The following is a 26,283-nucleotide window of genomic DNA, read 5'->3' as shown; positions in this document are numbered from 1 at the left end:
TCCGGCCCTTGCGATTCGGGGCTGGGAACCCGCGCGATGAAGTGCGTGTTTGTTACTGTAGGGACCACCAGCTTTGACGACCTCATTGCGTGTGTCTCGGCGCACGACACTCTGCAAGTGAGTGGGGGAGGCGGGCGTGCGGGCGCGTGGCGGCTTCGTTCGCCGTTCGCCGCCGCTAGCCTTACCACTAGCCTCGGTAACCTTGCCTGACCGCAGCGCTCGGGAAGAACCCCCCCACAGCTCTACCTCAGGTGCCGCCGCCCCTTTGCTGGCCCCTCCCCGCGCTCGCCTGGGCCCTCCTCCAGCTCCCCCCTCTCCTCAGCGTCCTCTACCTCTTCCCGCTTCCCCGCCGCCCTCCGGGCCGCTCCTCCCCGTCCTTTCTCTGGCTCCTCCTTTCCCCGGCTTTTCCCTTTCGACTCTCCGCCTCCGCCTTTCCTTCCTCGGGCTTCGCCCCTCCTTCCCGCTGCTCCGCCTCTCCGAGTGGGGCTCCTCGGGCCCCGGCTATCCTCCTGCCGCTCCTCAGGCCCGCTCCGGGTCGCGTGGTCGGCGCCGGGCTCCTCGGCGAGCTCTGCCAGGCCCGGCCAGACCCGACGCGGCTCGGCTCGATCCGTCCGGTCCCATTCGGCGCGCCGTTCCCGCCCTGCCCCCGCCGCGCTCGGGCGAGCTCGCGCCGCGCGGTCTCCTCAGGCGCCCTCGAGGCGGGCGTCCTCCGGCGGCGGCGGCTGCTGCTCCGGGCCGGTGGTTCGCGCAGCTTCAGCCCTGAGGCGGATCGGGGCCGTTTTTTCGTCTCCCCTCTAGTTTTTGACGCCTATCTCGGGGTCTCGCTTGCTCTTCTGCCTGTGGCGTGGCCGGTCCTTTCAACGGCTTGGCGAGCAGGGTCGCATAGATCTTACCGACAGGACTTGTGAGGTACCTTGTCGGGGCCCGGTACGGGGGCAAAGCGTCGTTCTGGAAAAGGAAAATCGGCGGCGGGTAGAAGATTTTACGGCCGGCGCTCCAGTCTGAACATTGACTTTAGGGGTGGTGGTTGTTTTTACAGTAGCCTGTTTAAAAAGTCCCGCCTTTTCTTTCTTTTCTTTTTTTTTTTTTTTCTCTTTTCAGATAATCAAGAGCTTGGGCTACAGCCGACTTGTCCTTCAGATAGGTAGAGGGAAGGTGGTACCTGAACCATTCAGTACTGAGTCATTTGCTCTGGATGTTTACAGGTACAAGGATTCATTGGAAGAAGATCTTCAGAAAGCAGATCTTGTTATTAGTCACGCAGGTAAAGTGCCTTAGAATACCACGGTTTGGGTTTTGATAGAACAGAAACTCAAATTTTTTTGAGGTAAAGTAAAATCACTAGAGTAACACACTGTAGCCCTTTTGAGTATAATACTTAATTTGAATGTACCTATTGAGAACATTATTAGAGAATTTATTATTTCTGGGTGATAAAAGGAAAGGAAGTTAACAACATAGACCAACTTTAAGAAACTCCAAACACAGGCAAAATAATTTACCCAACGTCGTGCGTAAGGAGTTGCCAAATTTGAAATTAGTATTTGGGCTTAGATTTGCAGGAATGTTCAGCCAGCTAATTGGTTGGATTGGACATGGAGAAATTGGCTTTGAAAGATTTTTTTTAATGTTTTAAATGTGAGTATGAAATGAATGCAGTTAAAAATATTCTTTAACCACATGTTGTGTAAATCATTGCCTGCTCTTCAAAAACCATCCTGATCTAGTTAGGCTGCCAGTACCTTCACAAGAACTGTTCTTGGGGAGCATTGTGATTTTGATTGCTGGTAAGTGAGGGAGGAAGCTTCTTGGTTAAGAGGTCTAGTTTGAAGGGAGAAAAGTTATTAGGAATAAACATTACTAACAGATTAGTGATTAGAAATATATAGGATAATAGTTAACAGCTCTTGGTACCGTTCTCTTTGCTTTGTGTGTATAAGTCATTGAATTCTCCCAGACCCGTGAGCTAAGTATTATTAGTATTCCCATTTTACTGATGAAGAAACAGAGACACAGATTAATTATAACTTGTTCAGTCAAGTTAGTAGATAAAAGTCTGGTGTTAAGACTCTGTCCTACCTACTACTCTAAAGTAGTCAACCCAAAAAGGTTTGTCTATTTACCAGTCTCCTCACTACCATTTACTTTATTTTTTTTAAAGATTTTATTTATTTAAGACAGAGCACGAGTGGGGGAGAGGGAGAGGGAGAAGCCAAGCAGGGAGCCCAATGCCAAGCTCCATCCCAGGACCCCAAGATCATGACGTGAGCTGAAGGCAGATGCTTAACCAACTGAACTACCCAGGCGCCCCCCTCACTCCCATTTAAAATACCTAAACGATTTTAGATTGGTTGAATTGACCCAAATACTGTATAGATGCACATTTATGGAGATTTATTCTTGACATTTTGGGGAGGGTACCTGACAAACAGACTCATAAGTACGGTCAGAGTTTCTCTGTTTAGTGCCTGTCACCAGTGAAAACTTGGTTTTTCCACTTGTGTTTGAATAGAAGTGCAATACAGTTTCATGTATAGTATGTTGAACTTAAATCTTTTTTTTTTAAAGATTTTATTTATTTATTTGACAGAGATAGAGATAGCCAGCGAGAGAGGGAACACAAGCAGGGGGAGTGGGAGAGGAAGAAGCAGGCTCATAGCGGAGGAGCCCGATGTGGGACTCGATCCCAGAACGCTGGGATCACGCCCTGAGCTGAAGGCAGACGCTTAACCGCTGTGCCACCCAGGCGCCCCTGAACTTAAATCTTAATTGAATTCAAGGCTCATGCCCAGGGCATACTAGTAGAGGGCAGGTGGCAAAGCACTGAATCGTAGGTCATAATATTTTTGGCAGTGGTATTTTTCAAGTCAAGTTTAAAACATAGAGCGACTGATCACTACACTTTTGTCATTTGAATGTATAATTAAAAGACCTGGTTTGTAGTTCTACCAGCTTAGTTTATCATCTTCAGTTCTACCTATAAAGCTTGGTGGAGCACCTTAGTTTTTTTTTTTAAACTATTAACAATTTTGATTTAGGTGCAGGAAGCTGTTTGGAGACTCTGGAAAAAAGAAAGCCTCTTGTAGTGGTTGTAAACGAAAAGTTGATGAACAATCATCAGTTGGAATTGGCAAAGCAGCTGTACAAAGACGGGCATCTTTTCTACTGTACCTGCAGGTATACTACAGACTGATAATTTGACCTCTTGCCTTAAATCCTCCCTAGCTTCTTAGCCACCTACCTAACCTGTCTTTTCAACCTCTTACCTCCTCCCGCTTATCAAACATACTTTGATTTTTCTCACCTGTAGAGCCCTCTTATTTGTTTGTCTTCCACTGTGAGTGTGATCTCTGTGTCTGTGCCTGTTTCATTTCCTGTGAATATGTTTGTGTACGCATGTATGTAAGTTCCATCTGGTGCACAAGTCTCTGAGAATATAATTTTTGAGTTCATTAGATTTTCATTATTCAAGGAAGGCATTTGCTTATTTTTTATAATTAAGGTTTTGCCTTCAGTAAATCCATTGGGATCCCTAAGTGAAATTTCCTCACTCATTAATTAAACTACACCTAATATGTCGTAGGCATTGTTTTTAAGTGCTGTGGATGCAGTGATAAACATGGAGTAAAGCCCCTGCTCTCATGATACTTATGTTCTAGTGGTGGGAGATAGTAAACCATTCATAAATAAGCGATGAAGATAATTTCACATGGTGAAACGTGTTATGAAGAAAATAAGGCAGAGCGATAAAATAGTTGGGAGTGAAGATTAGATTGGTCAGGGAAGGCATTACTGAGCGTATGACATTTGAGCTGAGACTTAAATGACAGGAGCTAGTCATGTGAAGCTCTAGAGGAAGAAGGAAGAGCAGCAACTGCAAAGGTCCTAAGTTAGGGAAGAGCTTGGAGTTTGCTTTGTTGGAGGAACAAAGGAAAGTTAAGTGGCAGGAGTATGGCAAGCAAGGGAGAAGATAGTATAAGATGATACTGGGTGGGGATAGCTCACGTAAGAGTTCTGATTTTATTCTGTGTTCAGTGAGAAGCCATTAAAGTATTGTAAGCCAGAAGACTTACTATGGTAAGGAGCATTATTTTCTATAAGTATATTAAAATTCAACAAGAACTGATCAACATCACTGTAGAAGGATGAAGAAAATTGCTGGTTGGTTTTCTATTAATTCTTCTTGAGACACTAGAAGCTTGCCAGAGGGTCAGGTCAGTAATTCCCGATTATTTGACTTTAAAAGCTATCCTAGTTTGATGTTTTAAAAAGTAAAGACCTCATAGAAGTATTATAAAATATATATTTTTTATGTTATAATAAATTGAAATTAATTTTAAAGTGAAAAACCTTAGAAGAAACTGGCTAGAACATAAAAGGCTTGTCTTTTAACTTCACTGCGTCTGTCTCTTAGGCACTTGGTAAATACTTGTTCGTTCATTAAATATTTATTGAGCACCTACTACGTGCCAGGCATTATTCTAAGTACATGTCATGTATTAGTGAACAAAACAGACAATTCCTTTTCTCATTGAGAGGAGACAAATTCATTGATTGTTTCAGGAATGATTATTGGTGTCCTAATCCCTATATGATGGAGGAGAGGAAATATCAGGGTGGCTGTGTAACACAGAAGCCATTATTAAAAGTATTGTAAGTCGGGAGAAGCTAGGTAATAAAAATTATGTAAGCTTCAGATAATGGGCGTAGCTGTCCTTGGGTAGTTGAGATTGTTAGGGGTTAACATTTTTTAAAGAAGAATAAACTCCCAACGTGTTCATGCAAGTCAATTTTTCCAGATACTTTTAGTAAGTATTTTTATTCTGGATGTTAAATAAGCTTTGATTTTGTGTCAGTACATTTAAAAGGAGAAAGCACTGATTTCAGAAACATCCTGATTCCTTACTCAAGTTGGAAAGGAAGCTGTACAAGTCTCCAATTTATTTTTTTACAGTTTTAGAAGTCTTTTTCTTAATATTAATTTCAAGACAGTCACATACATGAATGCTGTAAAAATCAATAATTGGTTGTATTTCATTTTAGGTATATTATTCCCCCAAATCTAGGCTGAGTAGTTGTATGTCTGTTCTAATTTAAGTGGCTGCTTTACTTAAATTTCTGAAGTAATACTTTTGTGTCATGGTTTGGAATCTTCCAACATGCATGGTGATTGTACATTATTTAATTATATATGGGCTTATGATAGTTACTGGCAAAAGAAAGTTATTTCACAATCTTCATGCATGGTCTCCCCAGTAGTAGTCTCCCCAGCTTATTGTTCTTGTCTGGCAGCTGTTACTTTTGTTATCATTTATTCTGTTTTCATTAATTAATTTTGCTTTGGTTTATATCTGCCCAGTCCTGAGAAATGTTCAAAAGCCATGTGACCCTATCTTTCATGAAATAACATTTCTGTAATATTTCAGTTGACCCGATATTCAGTATCGGTTGAATTGGTATTGACAGGTACTACATAGTGCTCTTCATATTGCTTTAATCTTTGTATGTACGGTTGACCCTCGAACAACATAAATTTGAACATGGGTTCACTTATACACGGATTTTTTTCAGTACAGTACTGTAAATGTGTTTTCTCCTATGATTTTCATAATAACATTTTATTCTCTAGCTTATTGTTAAGAATACAGTGCATAACATAATGTACAAAATGTATGTTCATTGACTCTTCATGTGACCAGTAAGGCTTCTGTGCAACAGTAGGCTATTTGTAGTTAAGCTGTGGGGGAGTCAGAAGTTGTACATGGATTTTCTTTTTTTTTTTAGGATTTATTTATTTATTAGAGCACGAGCGGGCGGAGTGGTAGAGGGAGAGGGAGAAGCAGACTTCCTGCTGGCAGGGAGCTCGACGTGGGGCTCCATCCCAGGACCCTGAGATCATGACCTGAGCAGAAGTCAGATGCTTAACCGACTGAGCCACCCAGGTGCCCCTGGAAGTTGTACATGGATTTTCAATTGCGTGGGTGGTCAGTTCCTTTAACGCCACCTTGTTCAAGGGTCAACTATATACCTAAAATAAAATTATGATTAAAATCACATGTACAGTTTGAGAAGCATCATGATATTCTTGGAAGTTAGATTCAGTCATCAAGTGGGCAGCAGATGAATTACAGAATTTTCTCCCTTGTTACCTAATATTTTTCTTCTTTTGTTTTAGCACGCTTCCTGGGCTGTTACAGTCAATGGACTTATCAACACTGAAATGTTTTCCTCCTGGCCAGCCAGAAAAATTTTCTGCATTTTTGGATAAAGTTGTTGGATTACAAAAATAAACACTAAACTCTGAACACTTTAAAAACACCCCCAAATCCAACCTATGGAATGTGGTTAAATCAGATTAAATATATAGTATATATTTTCAGAATAATAGAAATTAATAAACTTATACATCTATAGAATGTATAGAGAATTTTATGGTGTGAATGTTAGCATTTGGGTCCAAATCCTTACCGCAATTTAGTAAATTCAGTAGATTTTTAGTTAATCTTTATATTTTAGTTAAAATATGTAGTGAGCATTCATAGGTTTTATCCTAGAATCCCAAACTTAGAAATCATGAAAAAAATGAGTTAAATCTGAAAACTTTTGCCAAGAATCTCAAACGTATTAGTTTGGTGTTCCTTAGATTTAAAAAAAAATGAAGCAGTAACAAATTCATAAAGGCATTTGAGAGTCAGCATCATTAGCTGTACAATTTAAGGAAACATTTTTTTAAAAAAAATAAGCAAAAATGATGAGTTCTGTGAAATAAAACGTTCAATAATTACCTTAGAAAGGTTAAGATTAAAGGTTAACAAGATTAAATATCAAGTCAGTTGATTATGGTACTTAGAGAAATTACTTGTAGTGGAGTAGATTTGTTCTCTTTCCTCTAAAATACAAATTGAAAATGACAAAATAATTTTGTTCAATATCAAAGTTTTATTGGTTTAAAAGAGTAAATCAAAAAGGATTTAGGCCAGTTGGACATGTTGTTATTTTTAGGGGCGCCTTCTCACAGTGGTGTTGAAACATTTATTGTAACATAGAGGAATTTATAATTTATGTACTTACAAAATTAGTTTTACAAGCAAATATATGATCAGATGTATATAATGGCCTAAATACATGACTTCTAGGTTCATGTAACTCAAGATTGATACATATGAAATTCTGATTAGAGTAAGTAGTCGTGAGACCTATAAAATAGATTATCTCTGTTCATAGTTTCCTGGTAGAAATTTTAGATAGTTTATAAAAATATAGTATACACTATAAAGACATACTTTACATAATATTCCAAAAATGGTTGTTACGCTAAGCATTTTACTTGGGATGCTTTATATAATGTTTCTATAGATTTATTTTCCTGATTGTGTTTTAGGCTAATATAAAATAAATTCTTAACTAATGGTAGAAGGTGGTGGCTGAGAAATAACTCTGGGTAGCAGGAGGAAGCCAACTTGGATTAAAATTTTGCTGAGAATAATCTAAAAAGTGAGTAATCTACATCTACATAGTTGAGAATTCACAGCACCATAATCATAAATGTACATTAGTCTTAATGCTAATGTTATATAGGAAAGGCCCTTTTCAAATATGTGGAGAGAATTAGACTTTTCTGGGCTCTTTTATATGTGCTCTAATTTGAGAAAAATTGTGGCTTAAAATGTATTTTGATCACTTGGTTTTTAGTTATGTCCTTCATAACCATAGAGAATCAGAAACAAAGGGTCTACTTAAACATCAGACAACTGTAAAGTAATACGGGACCCTGAATCCGGTTTAATTTCCCACAAGAAAATATAACCCTGATTCCATTATTTCATTTAGCAGAGGCTTAAGCCAATGGTGTTATTTGTGTGTAGTGATATCCCTTGACTATATACCTTTGTGAATTTTTTTTTATCAGTTGTTCGACTTAGAAATCCAGGGAGCTCTCAGAATCGATTTGATTTGGCAGGAATTCTTGATATCATCTAGTCCAATCCCATCATTTCTTAGATGAGGAAGGCCAGAGGTTTCTAACTTGTCTAAAATAACAGACTTTGACAGAGAGCTGCCACTAGAAGCAACTTCTTGACTCCTGGTCTTGAACTCTTTCTTCCACACCATAATATATATTGTAAGCTTTTTGATTCTTCATAATTGTTTGTCTAGTATTTAGTTACTTTACTCCCAAGCAGAGTTTTGTTCATTTATTAGAAGTTGTTTACTTTAGTAGGAATTTCACACTTAATTGGGTTTTTCTTTGGTGTATGATAAACTTACCTTGTACTAGGAAATCTGTGATTCCTGAGTTTGGAATCTAACAAAATTCCATGGGTAGGATTGATACTAGATTGAATAAAGGAAGACTTTAAGACACAGAATTGTAGATTTTTGGAGTTGGAAGAGAATTTTAAACATACCTACTACAAACCATCCTTTTTATAGATGAGGAAGAAGGCTAAGATAAATTGCCAAATTTATTTGTTACTGGTCCTTACGAAAAATTAATGGTAATCAAGATAATATTTGGAATATTTGCTCTGAGTGAAATTGGTTTCATTGCATGGCAGGGCTTCAGGTTCTTGAAGTCAGTGGGTAAGTGGAATATAGTTTATTTAGCAGTTTTCTGTTAGAGGTATTTAAATTTCTAGGGATAAGGAAGCAAAAGAGAATTTTGAGAAATCATAATGGATAGGTTCAGAGGTGGACAAGTAATAATAGTAGAAAGTTGATGTTGGAGTAAATGAAAAGTGATGTGAGGTTATAGGATCATCTTGGGAAGTAGGGAGTTTCGATGACTGCTTATGATTTGGGAGGAAAGAAAGCTGGGAGGATTTGGTGGTAGGTAAGATAGTATAACTGATGAACTTGATGTGGGATTCTGGAACATTAAAAGGTATAGTTGACTCTTGAACAATGTGGAGGGTTAGTGGTGCAAGACCCCTGCAGGGTTGAAAATCCACATATAAATTTTGACTCCCAAAAGATTTGACTAATAGCCTGCTGTTACTGGAAGCCTTACTGATAACATACTGTCAATTAACATATTTTGTATATTATGTGTATTGTATACTATAATCTTAATAAAGTAAGCAAGAGAAAAGGAAAGGTAAACTCAAGAAAAATTTATTTACAATACTGTACTGTTTTTTTAAAAAAAGTCTGTATAGGTAGACCTGCACAGTTCAAATCTGCATTGTTCAAGGGTCAGCTAGTCATTATCTGAAAGTACTGTTAAGTGTCTGTGATTTTCGACACCTTAGAGTACTACTCTGTATGCTTTTAAAGGTAATTCATGTAAATAAGGGCAAAATAAAAATGTGTACCACCACTTTGATAGTTTGAGGAAGAGTTTTCCAAGACTTAAAGTCCCTAATGACTAGAAGTAATGTAGACCTTTTTCTTGGCCCTTTATTATGGCATAAGCACTTAATCTCTCTGATTAGTTCAAATTGTGAAATTTTCAGATTTGACCAAAAATTTGCAAACAGTGTAAGAAATGAGATGTATGGGCAGACAGTTTGAAACTGATTTGGGGGAAAAGTTTGGAATGGGTGGTTCAGATAGTTGTGTACTAATCTGTTTTTCTGCTGTACAACTAATACTATATTTTTGTGGGGAAGTGGGGAATGAAAAATAGTAATAGTTAACACCTGTTGTGTGCTTAGCGTATGTATCTGGTACTATTTAAAGCAGCTAGGGGTTTCTGGGTGGCTCAGTCGGTTAAGCATCTGCCTTCCTGATCTCAGGGTCCTGGGATTGAGCCCCATGTCTGGCTCCCTGCTCAGCTGGGAGTCTGCTTCTCTCTTTCCCCCTTCCCTCCCTGCTTGTGCTCACTCTCTCTCTTTCTCAAATAAATAAAAAAATCTTAAAAAAACCAGTTTACAGGTACCAAGTTACTTAATCTTTACAATAACTATGAAATAGCTACTATTTTCCCGTTTTGCCGATGAGGAAACTGAGCTCAGCATAATGCAAAAAGGAAGTTTATGCTGCTTAAGTGTCTTGATGGACTGGGAATTGTAATTGCTAGAGTGCTGATTTCCATTGTATTTCCATCATTTATGGTGAAAGGACAATATTTGAAGTCAGGACTGTTCCAAGAAATTTTGATTGTATGATAACCACAGGTATATTACTTATTTCAGTTTTTACATTGTTATTTTTAAGCATACTGAATGCTAATCAAAATCCGTGTGGAGAAACTCCCAGGTGGTTTGCCTGATTGCAAGTTACTGGCTCTTTTGTTTTCTCTAAATATTTGTTGTAGGTTCTATTTTTGGCCCTGTTCTCTTTATATATATTTTTCATCACTCCCAAAGCTGGTATTGATGCTTCTATCTATATCCCCCGACTCTGATTTGAGCTCCTGAATGGTATTTCCAGTTACCTATTGGTCATGCATGTCTGTTAATTCTCTAAGCATGGTAAATTTAATGTGCCCCAAACTAAAATCGTGTTTCTCCTTCCATCCTTCTGAGATCCTTGCCTGTATTGATGGTGTTATAATTTAGTTTTCCAGGCTTATATCTAATTGATATAAGGTTCTCTTAGGTTTACTTTCTAAATATCTCTAGCCCATTTATTTGCTCATTTAGTCTTTTAGCGTAAATGTGTAATAAGCATCTACTTTTTTAATCAGCACCCAAGACATGATCCTGCTCTGGAGGAACTCTTACAGTCTAGTTGAGGAGGAACTGTCTTATTCTTGAATCCTCTGCATGTAGCACAGTAGGCTTTCCATAAATGATAAAATGCATAAATGCACTTTTTCTCATTGTCTTGATTGGAATTAGGTCTTTGACTTTAGGAAACACTGTGATCTTGCACATAGTCATTTCATTGAGTCTATCTAGTATGTCTCTTGTTCAGAAGAAAGATTTGACCATCACATTGTATAGTATTGGGGATTTTTGGTAAAACATGTTAAAAATCAAGAGGTTTGTTAAAAGCAGTAGCTATAGTGTTTTCCAGTAAAAGATTACATGGAGCAAGGTTTAAGATAACCACTAAACAACATTTAATTTAATTCCTTGTTAAATGGTTAATTCCTTATGCGAGTATTCTAACACAATCTTTATATTGAATAGTTCTTTAAATTATAATTTTTGTCAGTGGCTAGATAGAAGGTGAGCAAACCTAGCTTGCTTCAAACAGGAATTTCCTGAAGAATATATGCTTCTTGTCTCTGAAGATATTGATTCTCAGAATATTTTTAGGGTCTTTTATACCATTAAATAACATCTATTTTGGTATTTCACTTCTAGCTTTTTATTGTGACCAAAATTATTTTGATTGACACTCTGTCATTTTATTTTGATGGCTATAGTCCTGCTCTTTAAGGCAATACTATAAGCCTCTTTGGGTCATGGAACCCTTCAAAATACTTATAACTATTGCTTCTCTCTCTTACTGACACGTACACACATTTTGCAGTGAATTTCAGGGAGTTTTTCCCAGGTACCTTGAGGCTCCAGGTTAAGAATCTCCAGACCGAGGCCACCTTAGGTATTTTCATTCATTGTTCATTAGTACCCTGGTGATAACTACTAGACTCCTTTATAATGAACCCCTCTGATGAAATACATTTAAGTTTAGTAATTCCCAGTTTTAAATTAGAAACTTTTCTTATCAAGTTTAATACATACCAAACATGATTTGAAACTAATTTTAATTTTGTTATACTGTTAACTGTCTATAACTCATAGTGTCTTGTGTTTCTAATTGGTAAAAGGAACTAAACGGAATTTTTTTCATTTGTAGTAATTCTAGGATATACTAGACTAGGCTATTTGGAAAAGCAATACAGTTTTGTACCTTATTTACTATCACGTGTGCTTCTGTGCTATCAACGTATTTGCTGAACTGATAGTCACTTTTGGAATGATGTCTGTGAGGCCATATATTGCATCTTTTTTACTGTTCATTTCTTCTTTTGTACAGAACATGTTGGTGGTTTCTCCACTGCCAGTGTGCAGTGGGTGGAAAATACACTTCCCAAATTTAGGAGTGAAAAACATTCTTAAATCCTCGGCCTAAGTAATTTTCTGGATCTCCCATTTTCCCATTTGTGAATTAGTAAAGCTAACTTCCTTCATAGGTGATTTCTTTCTTTCTTTCTTTCTTTCTTTCTTTCTTTCTTTCTTTCTTTCTTTCTTTCCTTTCTTTCCTTTCTTTCCTTTCTTTCCTTTCTTTCTTTCTTTCTTTCTTAAGATTTTATTTATTTATTCGACTGAGAAAGAGACAGCCAGCGAGAGAGGGAACACAAGCAGGGGGAGTGGGAGAGGAAGAAGCAGGCTCATAGCGGAGGAGCCTGATGTGGGGCTGGATCCCATAACGCCGCCAGGATCACGCCCTGAGCCGAAGGCAGACGCTTAACCGCTGTGCCACCCAGGCGCCCCTCATAGGTGATTTCTAAAACACAAAACCAATTGTGTGGCATGTTTGTAAATAAAAAAAGTCATTGAAATAATACATTTTCTCGGTTAGACTTTTAAGAAGTAGGAGTGGACTTAGAGATATTTCCCTAATTCACAGTATTTACTCCTGAATGATATGGAAAGCAACGTCTTCATTGAATTTCACATTTAAATTTGTAGTTAGTCTGTAGCTGCGGTTATAGTTAGAGAATTAAAGATTACTTAGAGCGCATCAAAACAAGTGTGTTCTGGTCTGTATTCGCCTTTCCTTCAATCCCCTGTATGTTGGTAGACTGTTCAGACACTGTAAGTATCTTGAATAAAAAACCAACCCGTAGTATTCCTGTGCCATTAGGATACATTTTTAAACAAAGCATTACTTTTTTTTCCCTGATCTATTAGAGTGCTTCAGATGGAAGTGGGGAAGAGAAGGAAATGAAAGCGAGTGGCTCTTGGTAATGTTTCTTTTATTTTGCATATCTGAAGGATCACTGCTCTGGGGAATCAGTTCTTTACTGTCTCTTTCCTAAAGCTTGAAGGAGGGAGGTTGAAAAGGGTCAAATGGCCAAATTTTGTTTTGGAACCATTGTGTTCCCTTCCCTCATGAATCCTGCTTTGTTCATTTTGTTTAAATGTCTACTATGAAAAGCAACAAGTTCTATTTCCAGGGTGCTGTTCAAAATGTGTTCAAAATGTTTACCATTATATTTTTCAGTAATGAAAAACCTTAAGAAGAGGTCCTGTAGGGTTGAGTTGTTTACCCCAATTGGCTCCATGTTATTTTGGTACTAAAAATAAGTGAAATAAATGATTTAGTGCTAAATTTTTTTTAAATACTGATTGCCTTTCAGCAGTTTCCCACAAGTCTTTACATACATTTGATTGTCATTTTTATTTTTTCCAGTTTTAGATAAAATTGAAATAACATTTTAAAAGTTTAAGGTATATGACATAATGACCAGATACATGCATATATTGCAAAATGATTACCCCCAATAAGTGTAGTTAATATCCGTCACCACACATGGTTATAAATTTTGTTGCCTTTAAAAATCTAGGTCTGTTTATTTTATTTGTAAGGTATGAAACTCATTTTTATGTGGGCCAGTCAACCCCACAATTGGCCAGGGTAATAGGTTAATCCCCCTACAAGCTGTTTTTATGGTTAATGTTGATCACAAATTTGACCATCTAAAGGGAGGGCAAATCTGTTATCCACCATTGAATCACAGTTCCTTAGATCTGAAAGAGCTTAAACATGCAGTGTATCTCTTTCCTTTTATAGATGAGGAAACGGACTCAGAGAAAGTAGCATAACCAAGTTCATAATACTCTTCATAGTACCAGGTTGCCTCTCAAACTAAAATAGTAACTCAGAAGCGTCATGTCCTATATACATTAACAACTAAACCTTCTATGTCACAGATAATGTATGCTTTAAAATTTTTTTTTCAGGCATGTGACCTCATTTAATTAGTTGAAACATGAAGGAGTGTTACCTCAGAACTGAAACTGTTAGTATTTATATGTTGTACTACAGAGAATATCCCTATTTGATCAGTGAAGAAAGAAGACAATTCTAGCAATTAAAACAGGTCACATTTGCAGGTTAAATGATAATATAAAAAGTAGTAATTATAAAATTAGCACATCAGTTTCATATAAGTCAATGTTAATTAAAGTTATTTTTATTTTCTTCAGTCTGTTTTATTTTAATCTGTGCCCAGAGTACAGTGCCTAAAAGTTTTTAAGGCAATTATTTTTCTTTCCATTATTTTCAGAAGTGAAAAACATTATCAGTTTGGGGAAAGCTCCTCTGGGGAGCTATATTTGAACTTTGGCTTGATTTCCAGTAGAATTTAGGTGAAATTGTTCTGACTCTTACTTTTTTTTTTTTTTAAACCAAAGAATTTTTTAGTGAATTGTTTTGTCAGGTAGCAGCTAACAGCAGTCAATATTTAAGCACTTTTGTGCTAAGCACTTAGCAAATGTTATATAATTATTCCAGCAACCGTAGGTATAGATGGCAAAAAATTTTGTACGGCAACATTTTTCAAACTCTGAAATAATTTAAAAGCAGTGGCTATTGTGCATTAAAAACTTGTTAACTTGAATGCTAAAGTTACCTGCCTAGCTTTGATCTGGCTTTTCCCAAATCTTCAGAAGGATTTGGAAAGTCTTTGTAAAAGATTTCCCTATGGAAAAGGCCAGATCAAAGTTAAGCAGGTAATTTTAGCATTCCTTAGAGCCTTTAATATTGCTAATGGGCATTGCGAACCTCAAAGATTGGATTATAGTGTGCAGTATTTGCTGAAATTTTCACCTTGAAACTCTAGAGACACTTATTAACAACTTGTGAACCAACATTGAGAATGCTAGTTCCCGAAGTGTGGTCTTGGACTGGCAGCATCAACATCACCAGAGAACTTGTTAGAAATGCACATTCTCAGGACCCACTCCAGACCTGCTGAATCAGAATCTCTGGGCATGGGGTAATTTGTTTTATGGAGCCCTTTGACTGTTTTAGGGGTTTACATGTTTGGAGTGTAGAAGAATAGTAAGCCAATTGGGATTTCAAGTGCAATAGCTACTTTGAAGGACAGTATTAAATAATATGAAATGGCTTTTATACACGGGATGAAGCCTACTATTGTACCGCAGGTCTTTTTAAAAAAGTCCTACTGTACTGACTTGGGGAGTGTAACCTGTACTTAACCACCTCTGAGCCTTTGTTCATCTTTTCTTTTTTGATATGTGATTCCTCTTTATAATAATTGTGTAAGAATCAGACAATATATAGTCCTTGTACTATTGATAGGATGTGAAAACTGGGACAAATTTCATAATCATTTGAAACTTGTTTCTTCATTTGTAAAATAGGAGGTCCCTTGTAGCTATAAAATTCTATGTCATTTATTTTCCCAGGTTATTATGCTATTGTTTAATTTACTGAATATTTTTAAAAATTTTTATTATTTAAGATAGTATACATAAATAGTATAAAATAACTAGTTCTACAAGTTGTGTAACAAAGAGTAATATGTCCCACTTCTCCCCATCTCTGATCTGCTTTCTGTATTTGGCCGTATTACATTTTGTGTTTTATAAGTGAATATGTTCAAGCTTGTTTTCATTTTTTCAATTTAAATATCCTCTGTAGACTTGCTAGTATGGAGGAGGAGGCTTTATATTCCTCTTCCACAGTAGGAAGTCTATAGATGATATTTAAATTGAAAAAATAATTTATTTTAGTCAGTTCTTGTGGGATGTTTTCAGTGTTGACATGATTACTTAAGTACAATATTCACGTCTGAGTCATGTAGTCAGTGTTCATTGATTACATTCCTTTTTCTATTTACCTCATTTTTAATGTTTTCACTTGCTCGGTTTTCTATAAAAATATTCCCAAACTCTCCGACAGAGGTATACATCTTTCCTAGTATGTTTAAATAAATTAGGTTATCTGTAACTTTAATTATTATTTATTTTTGAAATGTCTTCTGGAGTTCTATGCCCTTTTAGGTGAACTGGTCATTCATTCTGTAGTCCTGAATGTATGTCCTGGGATTTCCCCTTCACCCTTATCCTAGAAATTTCCTTTCGCTTCTCTCTTGCATTGAATGTTCTGTTTCTAGATCTCTCTGCCCTTCCCCCTTTTGTGGTTTAACTTTTATTTTGGTTTCAAATATCCTTCATAGCTTTCTGAGAAAGGATGGTAATTTTTTTTTTAATCTTTCATGTTTGGAAACCCTTCTACTCCCATCTGATTGATAGCTTGGTATGGAGTTCAAGGTTGGAAATCGTTTTCCCTCACATAATGAACTTTATTTTTTTCTAGCTTCTAAGTTATTCTGTTGAGAAGTTTATTGTTATTCAAATGTGTGGTCTTTTGTATATGACCCAGTTTTCATCTCTGAAAGCTTTAGAATCTTTATCCCTGACTTCAGAAATGGTATGTGCATTGCTGATCATCTTTTTTGCTTTTATTATTCTGGCTACTTCATGGACCCTTTCGGTCAAAATATAGGTACTCCTATTCTGCAGTGCTAGAATTTTCTTTTCATCATTATCATCATCATTTCTTCCCCTCCACTTTATCTTTTTGGGGGTCTGCTCTTGGTTAGATGTTGGCCATCCAGTAGTGATCCTCTGATTTTCTTGTTTTTTTTTTCTCTTCAATCTTGTCCATTCTGTGAGTTCCTTAACTTTAAATTCTATTCTTTCTGCTGCTTTTTATTTTTCAATTTAAATACAGCAAAATCAACATTTTTCTTGTATAGTTCTGTAAATTTTGACAAACATATAATTGTATAACCGCTACCACAATCAAGATACAAAATGCTTACATCACCCCCATACATCCCCTTTCTTCCATCCCTTTGTAGTCCACCTTTTCCTACAAGCCTAACTACTGGCAGCAACTGATCTGTTTTCCCTTTCTGTAGTTTTATCTTGTCCAGTTTGTCATAAATGCAGTCATACAGTACGTAGCCTTTTGAATCTGTCTTTTTACTGAATACAATTAGAGATTCGTGCATGTTCCTTTGTGTATTCATACCTCATTATTACCGAGGAGTATTCTGTTGTATGGATGTGCCAGTTCATTTATCAATTGAAGGATGTTTGGATTGTTTCCAGTTTGGGGGGATCATGATTATGAATAAAGCTGCTACAAACATTCATGTACAGGTTTTTGTGTGAGCTGAAGTTTTCACTTCTCTTGGGTAGATAACTAGAAGTGGGATTGCTGGGTTATGTGGCAACTCTGTTTAACTTTACAGAAACTACTAAACAATTTTTTTAGAGTGCTGTACTATTTTATTCATGCCAGCAACATATGAGAGTTCAGTTGCCCTGTGTCCTTGTCAGCACTTGCTATTGTCAGTTTTTTAAAAAAATTTAGTCATTTTAAGATGTATGTAATGGAATATCATTAAAGATACACAGCATTGTTAGCCGTCAGGAAAATGCAAAACAAAACAACAGGGAGGTACCACTTGATACCCACTAGGATGGATATAGTCAAGAGATGGGCAGTAATTATGGATAGGATGTGGAAAAATGGGAACCCTCATATTTTACTGATGAGAATGTGAAATGGTGTAGCTGCTGTGGAAAACAGTCTTGACAGTTGCTCAAACGGTTAAACAGATCCAGCAACTCCATTCCTAGGTATTGTCCAAAAGAATAGAAACATGTTGAAACAAAAACTTGCACATGAATGTTTATTTTAACAGCATTAGTCATAAAAAGCCAAAAAGTGGGAACAATCCAAATGCCTACTAATTGATGAGTGGATAAATAAAATACAGTTTAACTCTAGGATTGAAATATTGATACATGCTACAACATGGGTGAACCTTTGTTTTTTTTTAATTTTATTTTGTTTTCAGTGCAAAAAGTTCTTTTTATTGAAGTACAGGGAGAGGACCCATGGGCAGAAAGAGCTGCCCATGGGTGAACCTTTAAAGCCTCCTACTAAGTGAAAGAAGCCAGTTACACAGGACCATATATTGTATGATTCCATTTATTGAAATGTCTAGAATAGACAAATATAGAGACAGAAAGTAGATTGGTGGTTACCTGGAGTTGATTGGCATGGGGGATTAGAGGTCGGTGGTTTTATGGGGTGTGGTTTCATCTAAATGTAATGAGAATGTTCTAAAATTGTGCCAATGGGTGACAACTCTGTAAATGGACTAAAAAGTATTGAAATGTACACTTTGAATTGTATGGTATGTGAACTAAAAAGCTGTTAAAAATCACCACTTTACAGTAATTTTTAGTGAATGTACAGAAATGTGCAAACATCACAGTTTTAGAACATTTTTTATCTCACCAAAAAAGATCCTTTGTGCTTCTTTGCAGTTAATACATATTCATACCCCAACCCTAGGCAGCCACTAATCGGCTTTCTATCTCTATAGATTTGCCTTTTTGGTATATTTCATATAAATGGAATCAAACCCCTTTTGCATCTAGCTTCTTTTACTTAGGTTTCAGTTTCTCCACATCCTTGGTGACGCTTCTTATTATCTGTCTTTATTATAGTCATTCTAGTAGGTGTGTATTGATATTTCATAATGGTTTTAATTTGCATTTTCCTAATGACTGGTGATGTTGAACATCTTTTTAGTTTATTAGCCGTTCCTATATCTTTGGTAAAATGTGTAGTCAGATCATTCGGACATTTTTTTAGTTGTATTATTTTACTGTTGACTTTTAAGAATTCTTTTTATATTTTTGATACAAAGCTTTTTAGTCAGATATGGGATATATTAATATTTTCTTCCGATCTGTGACTTGCATTTTCATTTTCTAAGTGTCATTTGCAGAGCAAAAGTTTTTAATTTTGATACAGTCCAATTACTCTTTTTATTATATCCTATTTAAGAACTCTTTGCCTAACTCAAAGTCTTGAAGATTTTCTCCTGTGCTTTCTTCCAAAAGTTTTGAAATTTTGGTCTACATTTAGGCCTTAGATCCATGTTAATTATTGTATAAGATGTGAGGTATGGGTTAAAGGTCATTTTTTTTGATATATGAATGCCATCGTGCAGCACCATTTGATGAAAATACTGTCTTTTCTCTGTTGAACTGCTCTTGAAACTTTGTCAGTAATCCATTAACCATATTTGTGTTGGTCTTCCTGTGTGCTTTCTCTTTCCTCTATCTCGTTTTTTCTCTCTCACTTTTTCTTTTCTTTATTTCTTTCCTGTCTTTTTGTCTCTAATTTTTGTTTCTTGCTCTTTCTTGTATTACTTTTCTAGTTCTTTTTTCCTCTCCCAGTTTTCCCTTTTATTCTCTTCATCAAAATGAAGTATGTGGATTAGTATTAATTGAAGTTTTATGTACCTTATTTTTAGTTTCAATAGCAATAAATATGAAGAACTGGCGTTTTTTTCCTTGAAGTAAAAACTGCCAAAAATCAGTTAACTTTTTCATTATAACCTTTAATTTTTCTTAGTCAATTTGTGGCCTTAGAAAAAGATGATGATCCCTCTTCCCAAACCATGTTTCAGGACTTTTTCAAAAGGCATAATTTCCCTAGTGTTCTGGTTTCTTTAAAAAGGAAGTTAATTAAGGTAATTTCAAATTGATATGCTAAAGAAAGTCAAGATTTTATTTTATCTTTTTACCATGCTTTTATTTCATTCCTAAATTATTAGATTATTGATACTTTTCCTGGAGGCAAGGCGGTCATAACTACTGGATCCATAGGTACAAGAAAAACAATTTACAAAACAGCTTAATTTTGCAACTTCTCCAAAGCCAACTTTTGATCTGTTTAACACTTAAGTAAGAAAGGAACTTGATTTTGGCATTTAAATAAAAAGGAGACACTTGACAATGGAATCCAGTAATGCAAGTGATCAGTCCTGTTTTTGAACCTAACAAATAACAGCCATACTTACTTTGGTTTTCTTAGAATCCAGAGTAGTTTTTCCAGAGAATTGTCCTAATAATACATGGAAGTATTCTCATATTCAGTACCTCTAATGCTGTGCCACAGCATTTTAAATGTAGTCTGTTAGGAAGTTTGTGGGTAAGACATTTCCTTTTATGCTGCTTCAGTTTAAACTTTCATTGTTGCCAGTTTTTAAGAAACACTTTTTTCATTTTCTCTTTTTGTCAATGCTATACAATAATTTGGGGATATTAGTCAAGAATTTGTATCTGTTTCCTAGTATAGTTAATGGATTTAGTTTCTGTGATCCCAGCAGTGGGTTATTATTATCTAGGAGAACCAAATGAAATTACTTAAACCCCATACCTGAAATACCCAGAAAACTGCTTTCGCCCTTTATTTTGCTTGAACTGTGATCTTTGCCCCTGTAGATCAAGGGCGCCCCGGCCCCTGACTTTCTTAGTTTTTGAAGATATTAATACAGAAGTTTACTAGTTAATTAGGTTTATAATTTTTTCCTCTCATCTCCATGAAATTATGAGGGGAGCAGGGAACTTGGGCGCAGAGACTGTAGTTGAAAATTTAGGCAAAAATCTTCAGGCGATATAATGTGGCCAGGCTGCATCATATACACCTGAGTCTTGTTGCGGTCCCATCACAGCCTTGTGTGGCAGTTGCCCTGAGTTAAGCTGCAAACTCGACTTCCTTTTGGTCCCAGTGCTCAGCTGCTTGTGCATATTTCTCTCAACCTTGGGCTGATTGCGTTAATCCCATCCTTCCCCAACAAGGTAGCTCCCCAAGTGCCTTCTCCCATGTCTTCTCAAGTCCAGTTCTCTATTCCTCGGAGCATCGGCTCTTCCTCTTCTTTTCACAGGGTCCGGACTTGTCCCGAGCAAGCCAGCCCTTTGCTTCTGCTCCTGAGAAGTGCCAAGATTCTGCAGCGCTGACTCCAACTGCCTTCTCATCCCTAAGACTTTGGGCTGCTTTCCGGATACCTGCATAAGCAAGCCCTTGTCACTGCTACCCATTCCTACCTGCACCCTGCTTTTTCCTTCTTGCCACATTTGTGTTCCTTTCTCCCCCTCCCCACCTCCACCCCTGGCAAAATGCATAAAGGATGGAAAAAGTACTGCGGCCAGAAGTCTCTGAATGAGGCATCAATGGATGAATATTTAGGCAGCTTAGGGCTGTTTCGAAAGCTGACTGCCAAGGATGCCTCTTGCCTCTTTCGGGCTATTTCGGAGCAGGTAAAAGGAAAACAAATATATCTTCCCTATACTGAGTTTTCAGGGTTTGACACATGGCATAGTACTGGAGCTAGAAGACCTGTAGCCCGCCAAAAAAAAAAATCCTTTTCTCTTTCCTAGTAAAGACATCCAGGCCTGTCTGCCACTTACTAGCTTGGTGAATGCCTTTGCTGATGAGTCCAAATATATTGCTGTGCCTTTGCTGTCTTTTCTGTTTTCTAAATGCCAGTGTGGAATGTAAGATAAGAGTGGAATTAGAGAAAACTGAAATGAATTTTGATCCTTTATTATAAGCAGACCCTACTTCTCTAAATTTTGTGCCTAAGAAAAAATTTATAGGTTGTTCCCATAAGGAGTAGAAAAAGGGTAGGGGTGGGAAGACAGAACCCTCTCTCCCAACTCCACTAAAGATGGCAAAAAGATTTTAGTAAGGTAACTTAATTTCCCAGTTTCCTACATATGTTTTGAATAAGGGGGACTTAGTGCCCAATTCATCATTTTAATTTAAAAGCTATTTCAGATGACTCTTGACAGCTGGTCTTTCTCTTCTTTTTAGTTGTTTTGCAGCCAGGTCCATCATTTGGAAATCAGGAAGGCTTGTGTCTCATATATGAGAGAAAATCAACAAACTTTTGAGTCTGTAAGTAGAATACATAACGCAAGGTAGAGATGTCAATAGAGTGTGTAGCAAATGGGAAATGAATTTTGAGCCATCTACATAATGAAAATTATGTTATGCAATCTCCTCTCAGTAGTGACTACTTAATTTTCAGCTGCCTTCCCCCTAGCTTCTGGACCACTTCCAGAATTAGATTGTTTTGTACTCTAATTGAAAGTTAAGAAGAAACAGTTCATCTGTATCCTTCCCACTACTTTCTACTCCCCGCATACCCCCCATAATCTCCCAAGTCCTAAAAAGTTATGTTTTGACTACTGTTCTGTATTATCCATACCACTGTTTTCTTGAACAAGTAATCATAGTTTACAGAAAGTTGGCTATGTTAATTATTTTTAAATGCATACTTCCAAGTATGTATAAATGGGAAACCCCTCTGTACTCTTAATTCTGAGCAATGATCTACCCAATGATCTTCAGCCAATATGAAGAATCTTATAAAATCTAATTGTAAGGAAACAAATTAGGTTTTAAACACTTATCTTTTCATGTGACAAACGTAATTAGTGCTCTGCCACTAATGATTGGCTTTAAAACAACTTCTAGAAGACATCTTTGAATACTTTGAAATATTTGAATTCTTGTTAACAGAATGAGGTTTTACCAAGGTCTGATTTGTAGTGTGCCCTTTTGTGTGGCTTTCAAAAAAAACATTCTTAGCCCTTCCAGTACTATTTGTTTTCTTCTGACTGTATATTATGGGTATTTGCCTGCTGTTCGAGGTTTACTCTTAATTTTCTCAACAGGTTTCAGTGAATTTTAAAACCTTGTGAAGGCTTCTTGACTTTAAAGCTTATTACCTAGGAGTTAATTACAGTCTTTACTACATCTGGGGAAAGGATAATTCATGAAATTACTTCAAATGCAAGACCATGGTGTAAAACAGTGCATCTCAAGTATTTTTGTGCATACAAATCACCTGAGGATCTTGTTAAAGTGCAGATTCTGATTGGGTAGGTCTGAGCTGGGGCCCGAGATTTCTGCATTTTAACAAAACTCCCAAGTGATGCCTGCTTTTGTTCATGATACAGTAATAGTAACCACATTTTGAGTAAGAAAGATTTGTGCAAAATTTTAAAACTTACATGGATAAATCTCAAGATAATTATGCGAAAGAAGGTAGACCCTCCCCCAAAGTACATACTGTATGATTTCCTTTATATAAAACTCTAGAAAATGCAAGCCAGTCTCTAGTGATAGAAGGCAGATCAGCAGTTGCATGGGGGTCAGTGGAGTTATAGAGGGACACAAGGAAACTACAGGGGTGATGGATCTATTCATTATCACAGTTGTCCTGATGGTTTCTTGGGTGCATACATATGTCAAAACGTATTTGATTGTGCCATTTAAATATGAGCAGTTTGTTGTATGTCAATTATACCTCAAGCTGTTTAAAAAGGAATTGAGAAAATTTAAAAAACTTTAAGTCTAGTGATATATGTACATGGAGCTAGACATATATTCTGTTCCCCGAGTTTAATTTTATTTTTGTTGAGGTATATTTTACACACAATAAAATTCACCATTTTGAGTTTAGCACTTTCAGTTTTGGCAGTGATATAGTCTTGCAACTGCCACTGCAATCAAGATACAGAACATTTCTGTTACCCCAAGAAGTTCCCTTGTGCCCTGGGCTTTATCTGAAACTAATTAAATTCCCTTTAAAGTTCCTCAGTTTAACTTTGCAAATGCATGTCTCCTATCATATTTAAAATCCTTGTAATTATTGGGCTTGCATGATTTATGAAAATTGTCAAGTTAAATTGGCATTTCAAAAGAAACTCAAAGGTGTTACATTTGATGAAATGCACTGGTATGTGGATAAGCCAGGACCATTTCCTAAGATAGTTTTATAGTCTAGCTTTTCTCCACTTTTAAATTTTATGTATGTGCAAATCTTCTTGAGGTGCTGTGCAAAATAGTAATTTAATCCCATAATTATTGAGCTGAACAAAAACCCATTGGAGGATAATATTGCAGCATATAATCAGATTTTAGTAATGCTATGTATTTGGTTAAGTCAAGTTTGTTTTATTTTTGAAGTATGTGGAGGGATCTTTTGAGAAATACCTGGAACGGTTGGGAGATCCCAAGGTAAGATCAAATACGGGGTTTAATCTTTTCAGAGTATTTGGAATAGTAAACCTAAATATTCATTCAGCTGTGTCGCTTTAGCTAGACGCAACCTATTTTCTTAAGTAGCCAGCTGTGTTGAATCAAATAGTTCTTGCAAAAGTTTAGAGGCTGGCAATTGACCTATTGTTTTGTGTTGAATGTTGAGAATTATGTGTCAATGATTTTATCATCCGTAGACTGTTTGCAATGCAAACAGGACAAGCCTAAGCCTTTTCACTTTAATGGGGGAGGAGGGATAGTAATGAATGTTACTAGGAGGTCATTATTTTTTTATTCAAAAATTCCCCTGATTTGTAGTTATCCTTTTATGTAGAAGTAAGCTCCATAAACGCATATTTAATTAAAAATAATTTATATGATTAATTCCATAGTTCTGGACTTAGTATTTACTAAGTACCCTGCTAATTTCATATTTTTAACATTAATTCCATTTTTATTGTGCCTTTTAAATCCCTCATGTTAACTGTCCTTGTTATTTAATAGCTAACTGAGAAGGTCTTTAGAACTATTTTTTCCAAATAAGTTTATGTTAATGAGTAACACAGTAGCCCAAACCTCAAAGCAAGTTATAGTGTGTTCTACAAATTCTTCATCTAAAACAGTGCTAAGCATCTAAACTAACAGTGTTGAACTTGCAGAAACTTTTACATCCTAGCTACAGAATGTTTTTAAAAAGTGTATGTACTATTTATGTTTAGGAAAGTGCTGGCCAGCTGGAAATAAGAGCTCTTTCTCTAATTTATAAGTAAGTTAAATCTTTTTTTAAAGACTGAGTGTGTATGTGTGATTGTGTGTAAAGTTTCTATTCACATCTCTTTGGGATTTGGGAAATTTGGATTTAATGTAATGATATGTAGAAAGAAGAGGTCTAAGCACAATTAATTGGTGTTAATTTTTAGGTGGAGAGCCTCTAGCATTTGTGTCCATTTGAATGAAATAAAGGACTTTTAAGAACTGCTGGTGTTCCTGTAGGAAATTAGAATGTGTTTCTTGGAATTCTTGTGTATTTAACTTTGTGCCTCTGCATGTGTCTTCACTGGGGCAATATAGCTTCTAAGAGGGTAGAAACTGGTTCTTCAGGACAAAAAGATATTAGATACTATAGTGGTTTGTGGTCCTTCAAAGGGTTATAGTACCTAAACAGATACACAGTATATCTGTGGTCTTAAAATTTTGGAGGGAAATTATGAAAAGTGAAAAGGCTCTTTAAGGAGATCATAATGGAACATTTTGAGAAACATTGCTCTATGACTTTGGTCTTTAAAACAGCAAAAGTGGCATTTCTGGAAGCTGTGCAGTTTTGAAAAATAGTTACATAATGTAGGTTAGAGGCTAGTGGGAATCATGTTCATTTGAGGAAATTGATTCTATAGGTAAGACTCACAATTTGTAGCATGGTGAGATGGCATATATGGTAGAGTCCAAACCCTCTCGTTATGGTACTCATTCAAATTAGTGTTTTGCAGCCTGCTCATTTCTCACTAAATCCATCAGAAGTTGTATAGAAGAGGGACTGGGCAGGTTGTTGCTTTTAAGTCAAGGGCCAGCTTTTAAATTGGCCTTCTTTCTGTTTATGGCCCTTGAGCTAAGAATTTTTAAAGTTTTTAAATGGTTAAATCAAAAAGTAGAATAATGTTTCATGGCATGTGAAAATTATATGAAATTCAAATTTCAGTGTCCATAAGTAAAGTTTTACAGTCATGTGTACTTGTTTATCATGGTTTGTGGCTGCTTTCATGCTACAAAGTCAAAGTTGAGTAAACCATATGGCCTGCAAAAGCTGAAATGCTTATTATCTGGTCTTTTTGCCAAGTAAAATTTGCTCGCCCATGCTTTAAATAACTGGGGAGCCCCAGCACTCAGAAACGTGCATACAGTTGGTAGTCTATCTTCTTTACTCCTTTCCCTGAGTTAAAGTACCTTTTAAAAATCTGTAGAACTTCAGGGGCAGTTAGTGGTCTACTTTGAATTAACATTATTTAGCCTCTTAAATATTTGGATTATTTTGTATGAATAAGGTGGACAGTTTAAAAGCCCAAATACTTGTTCTTATAACTATCTCTTGCATATTCTTGCATATATCTCTTGTAAATTATCTCTTTTCAACCACCTTTTGTTTTCTACCTATGTAGTCGGGATTTCATTCTTTATCGCTATCCCGGAAAGCCTCCAACTTATGTCACAGATAATGGCTATGAAGACAAGGTAAGAAGATGAATGAATATTTACTAAAATAAAAGAAATTGAATGATGCCACTGGCTTACCAAGATAGTAAGAAATCATCCTTTGTTACCAAATTAATGGGAAAAAAGCATAGTGTAAATGCCAAGCTTCTCTGCCACCAGCCTTTTCCTCCCCATTCAGTTATCCTCAGTGTTGTTAGCCACCCTTCTGAACAGACCTGATCT

General features: G+C 36.5%; 2 protein-coding genes across 12 annotated transcripts in view; both read left to right on the top strand.

The window, feature by feature from the left end:
• LOC148106887 (UDP-N-acetylglucosamine transferase subunit ALG13) lies at positions 1 to 20,829 on the top strand. 3 transcript variants are annotated; one of them, XM_087859678.1, is made up of 4 exons: positions 1 to 117; positions 1,102 to 1,264; positions 3,039 to 3,177; positions 20,690 to 20,829. In XM_087859678.1, exons 1-4 carry the CDS (start codon positions 37 to 39, stop codon positions 20,760 to 20,762), a joined length of 456 nt encoding a protein of 151 aa, XP_087715804.1. In that variant the 5' UTR covers positions 1 to 36; the 3' UTR covers positions 20,763 to 20,829. The 3 variants fall into 3 exon arrangements, with proteins under 3 accessions (XP_087715804.1, XP_087715805.1, XP_087715803.1); XM_087859679.1 differs by lacking the exon at positions 20,690 to 20,829 and adding an exon at positions 6,176 to 7,904 and having other exon boundaries at positions 1,102 to 1,205; XM_087859677.1 differs by lacking the exon at positions 20,690 to 20,829 and adding an exon at positions 6,176 to 7,904.
• The window catches only part of LOC123786193 (UDP-N-acetylglucosamine transferase subunit ALG13), a 56,618-nt gene continuing 37,706 nt past the window's right edge, over positions 7,372 to 26,283 (top strand). For 3 of the 9 annotated variants that reach the window (XR_015723310.1, XM_087859674.1, XM_087859669.1), the window contains exons 1-5: positions 20,876 to 21,062; positions 21,619 to 21,702; positions 23,782 to 23,832; positions 24,573 to 24,619; positions 26,007 to 26,079. Coding sequence is in view for 8 of the 9 variants with exons in the window: in XM_087859674.1 (XP_087715800.1) it covers positions 20,922 to 21,062; positions 21,619 to 21,702; positions 23,782 to 23,832; positions 24,573 to 24,619; positions 26,007 to 26,079 (396 nt within the window). In the remaining variant the exon portion in view is untranslated. Of the gene's footprint in view, positions 7,495 to 12,809; positions 12,863 to 20,875; positions 21,063 to 21,618; positions 21,703 to 23,781; positions 23,833 to 24,572; positions 24,620 to 26,006; positions 26,080 to 26,283 lie in introns of those variants that run through there. The other 6 variants (XM_087859675.1, XM_087859670.1, XM_087859668.1 and 3 more) reach the window with 4 other exon arrangements.

Source organism: Ursus americanus, chromosome X (assembly GCF_024610735.1).
Source record: "Ursus americanus isolate L20-20 chromosome X, mUrsAme1.1.p, whole genome shotgun sequence".
NCBI lineage: Eukaryota > Metazoa > Chordata > Mammalia > Carnivora > Ursidae > Ursus > Ursus americanus.
Note: the sequence above shows the minus strand (reverse complement) of the source record. Positions and strands in the feature narration are given on the sequence as shown.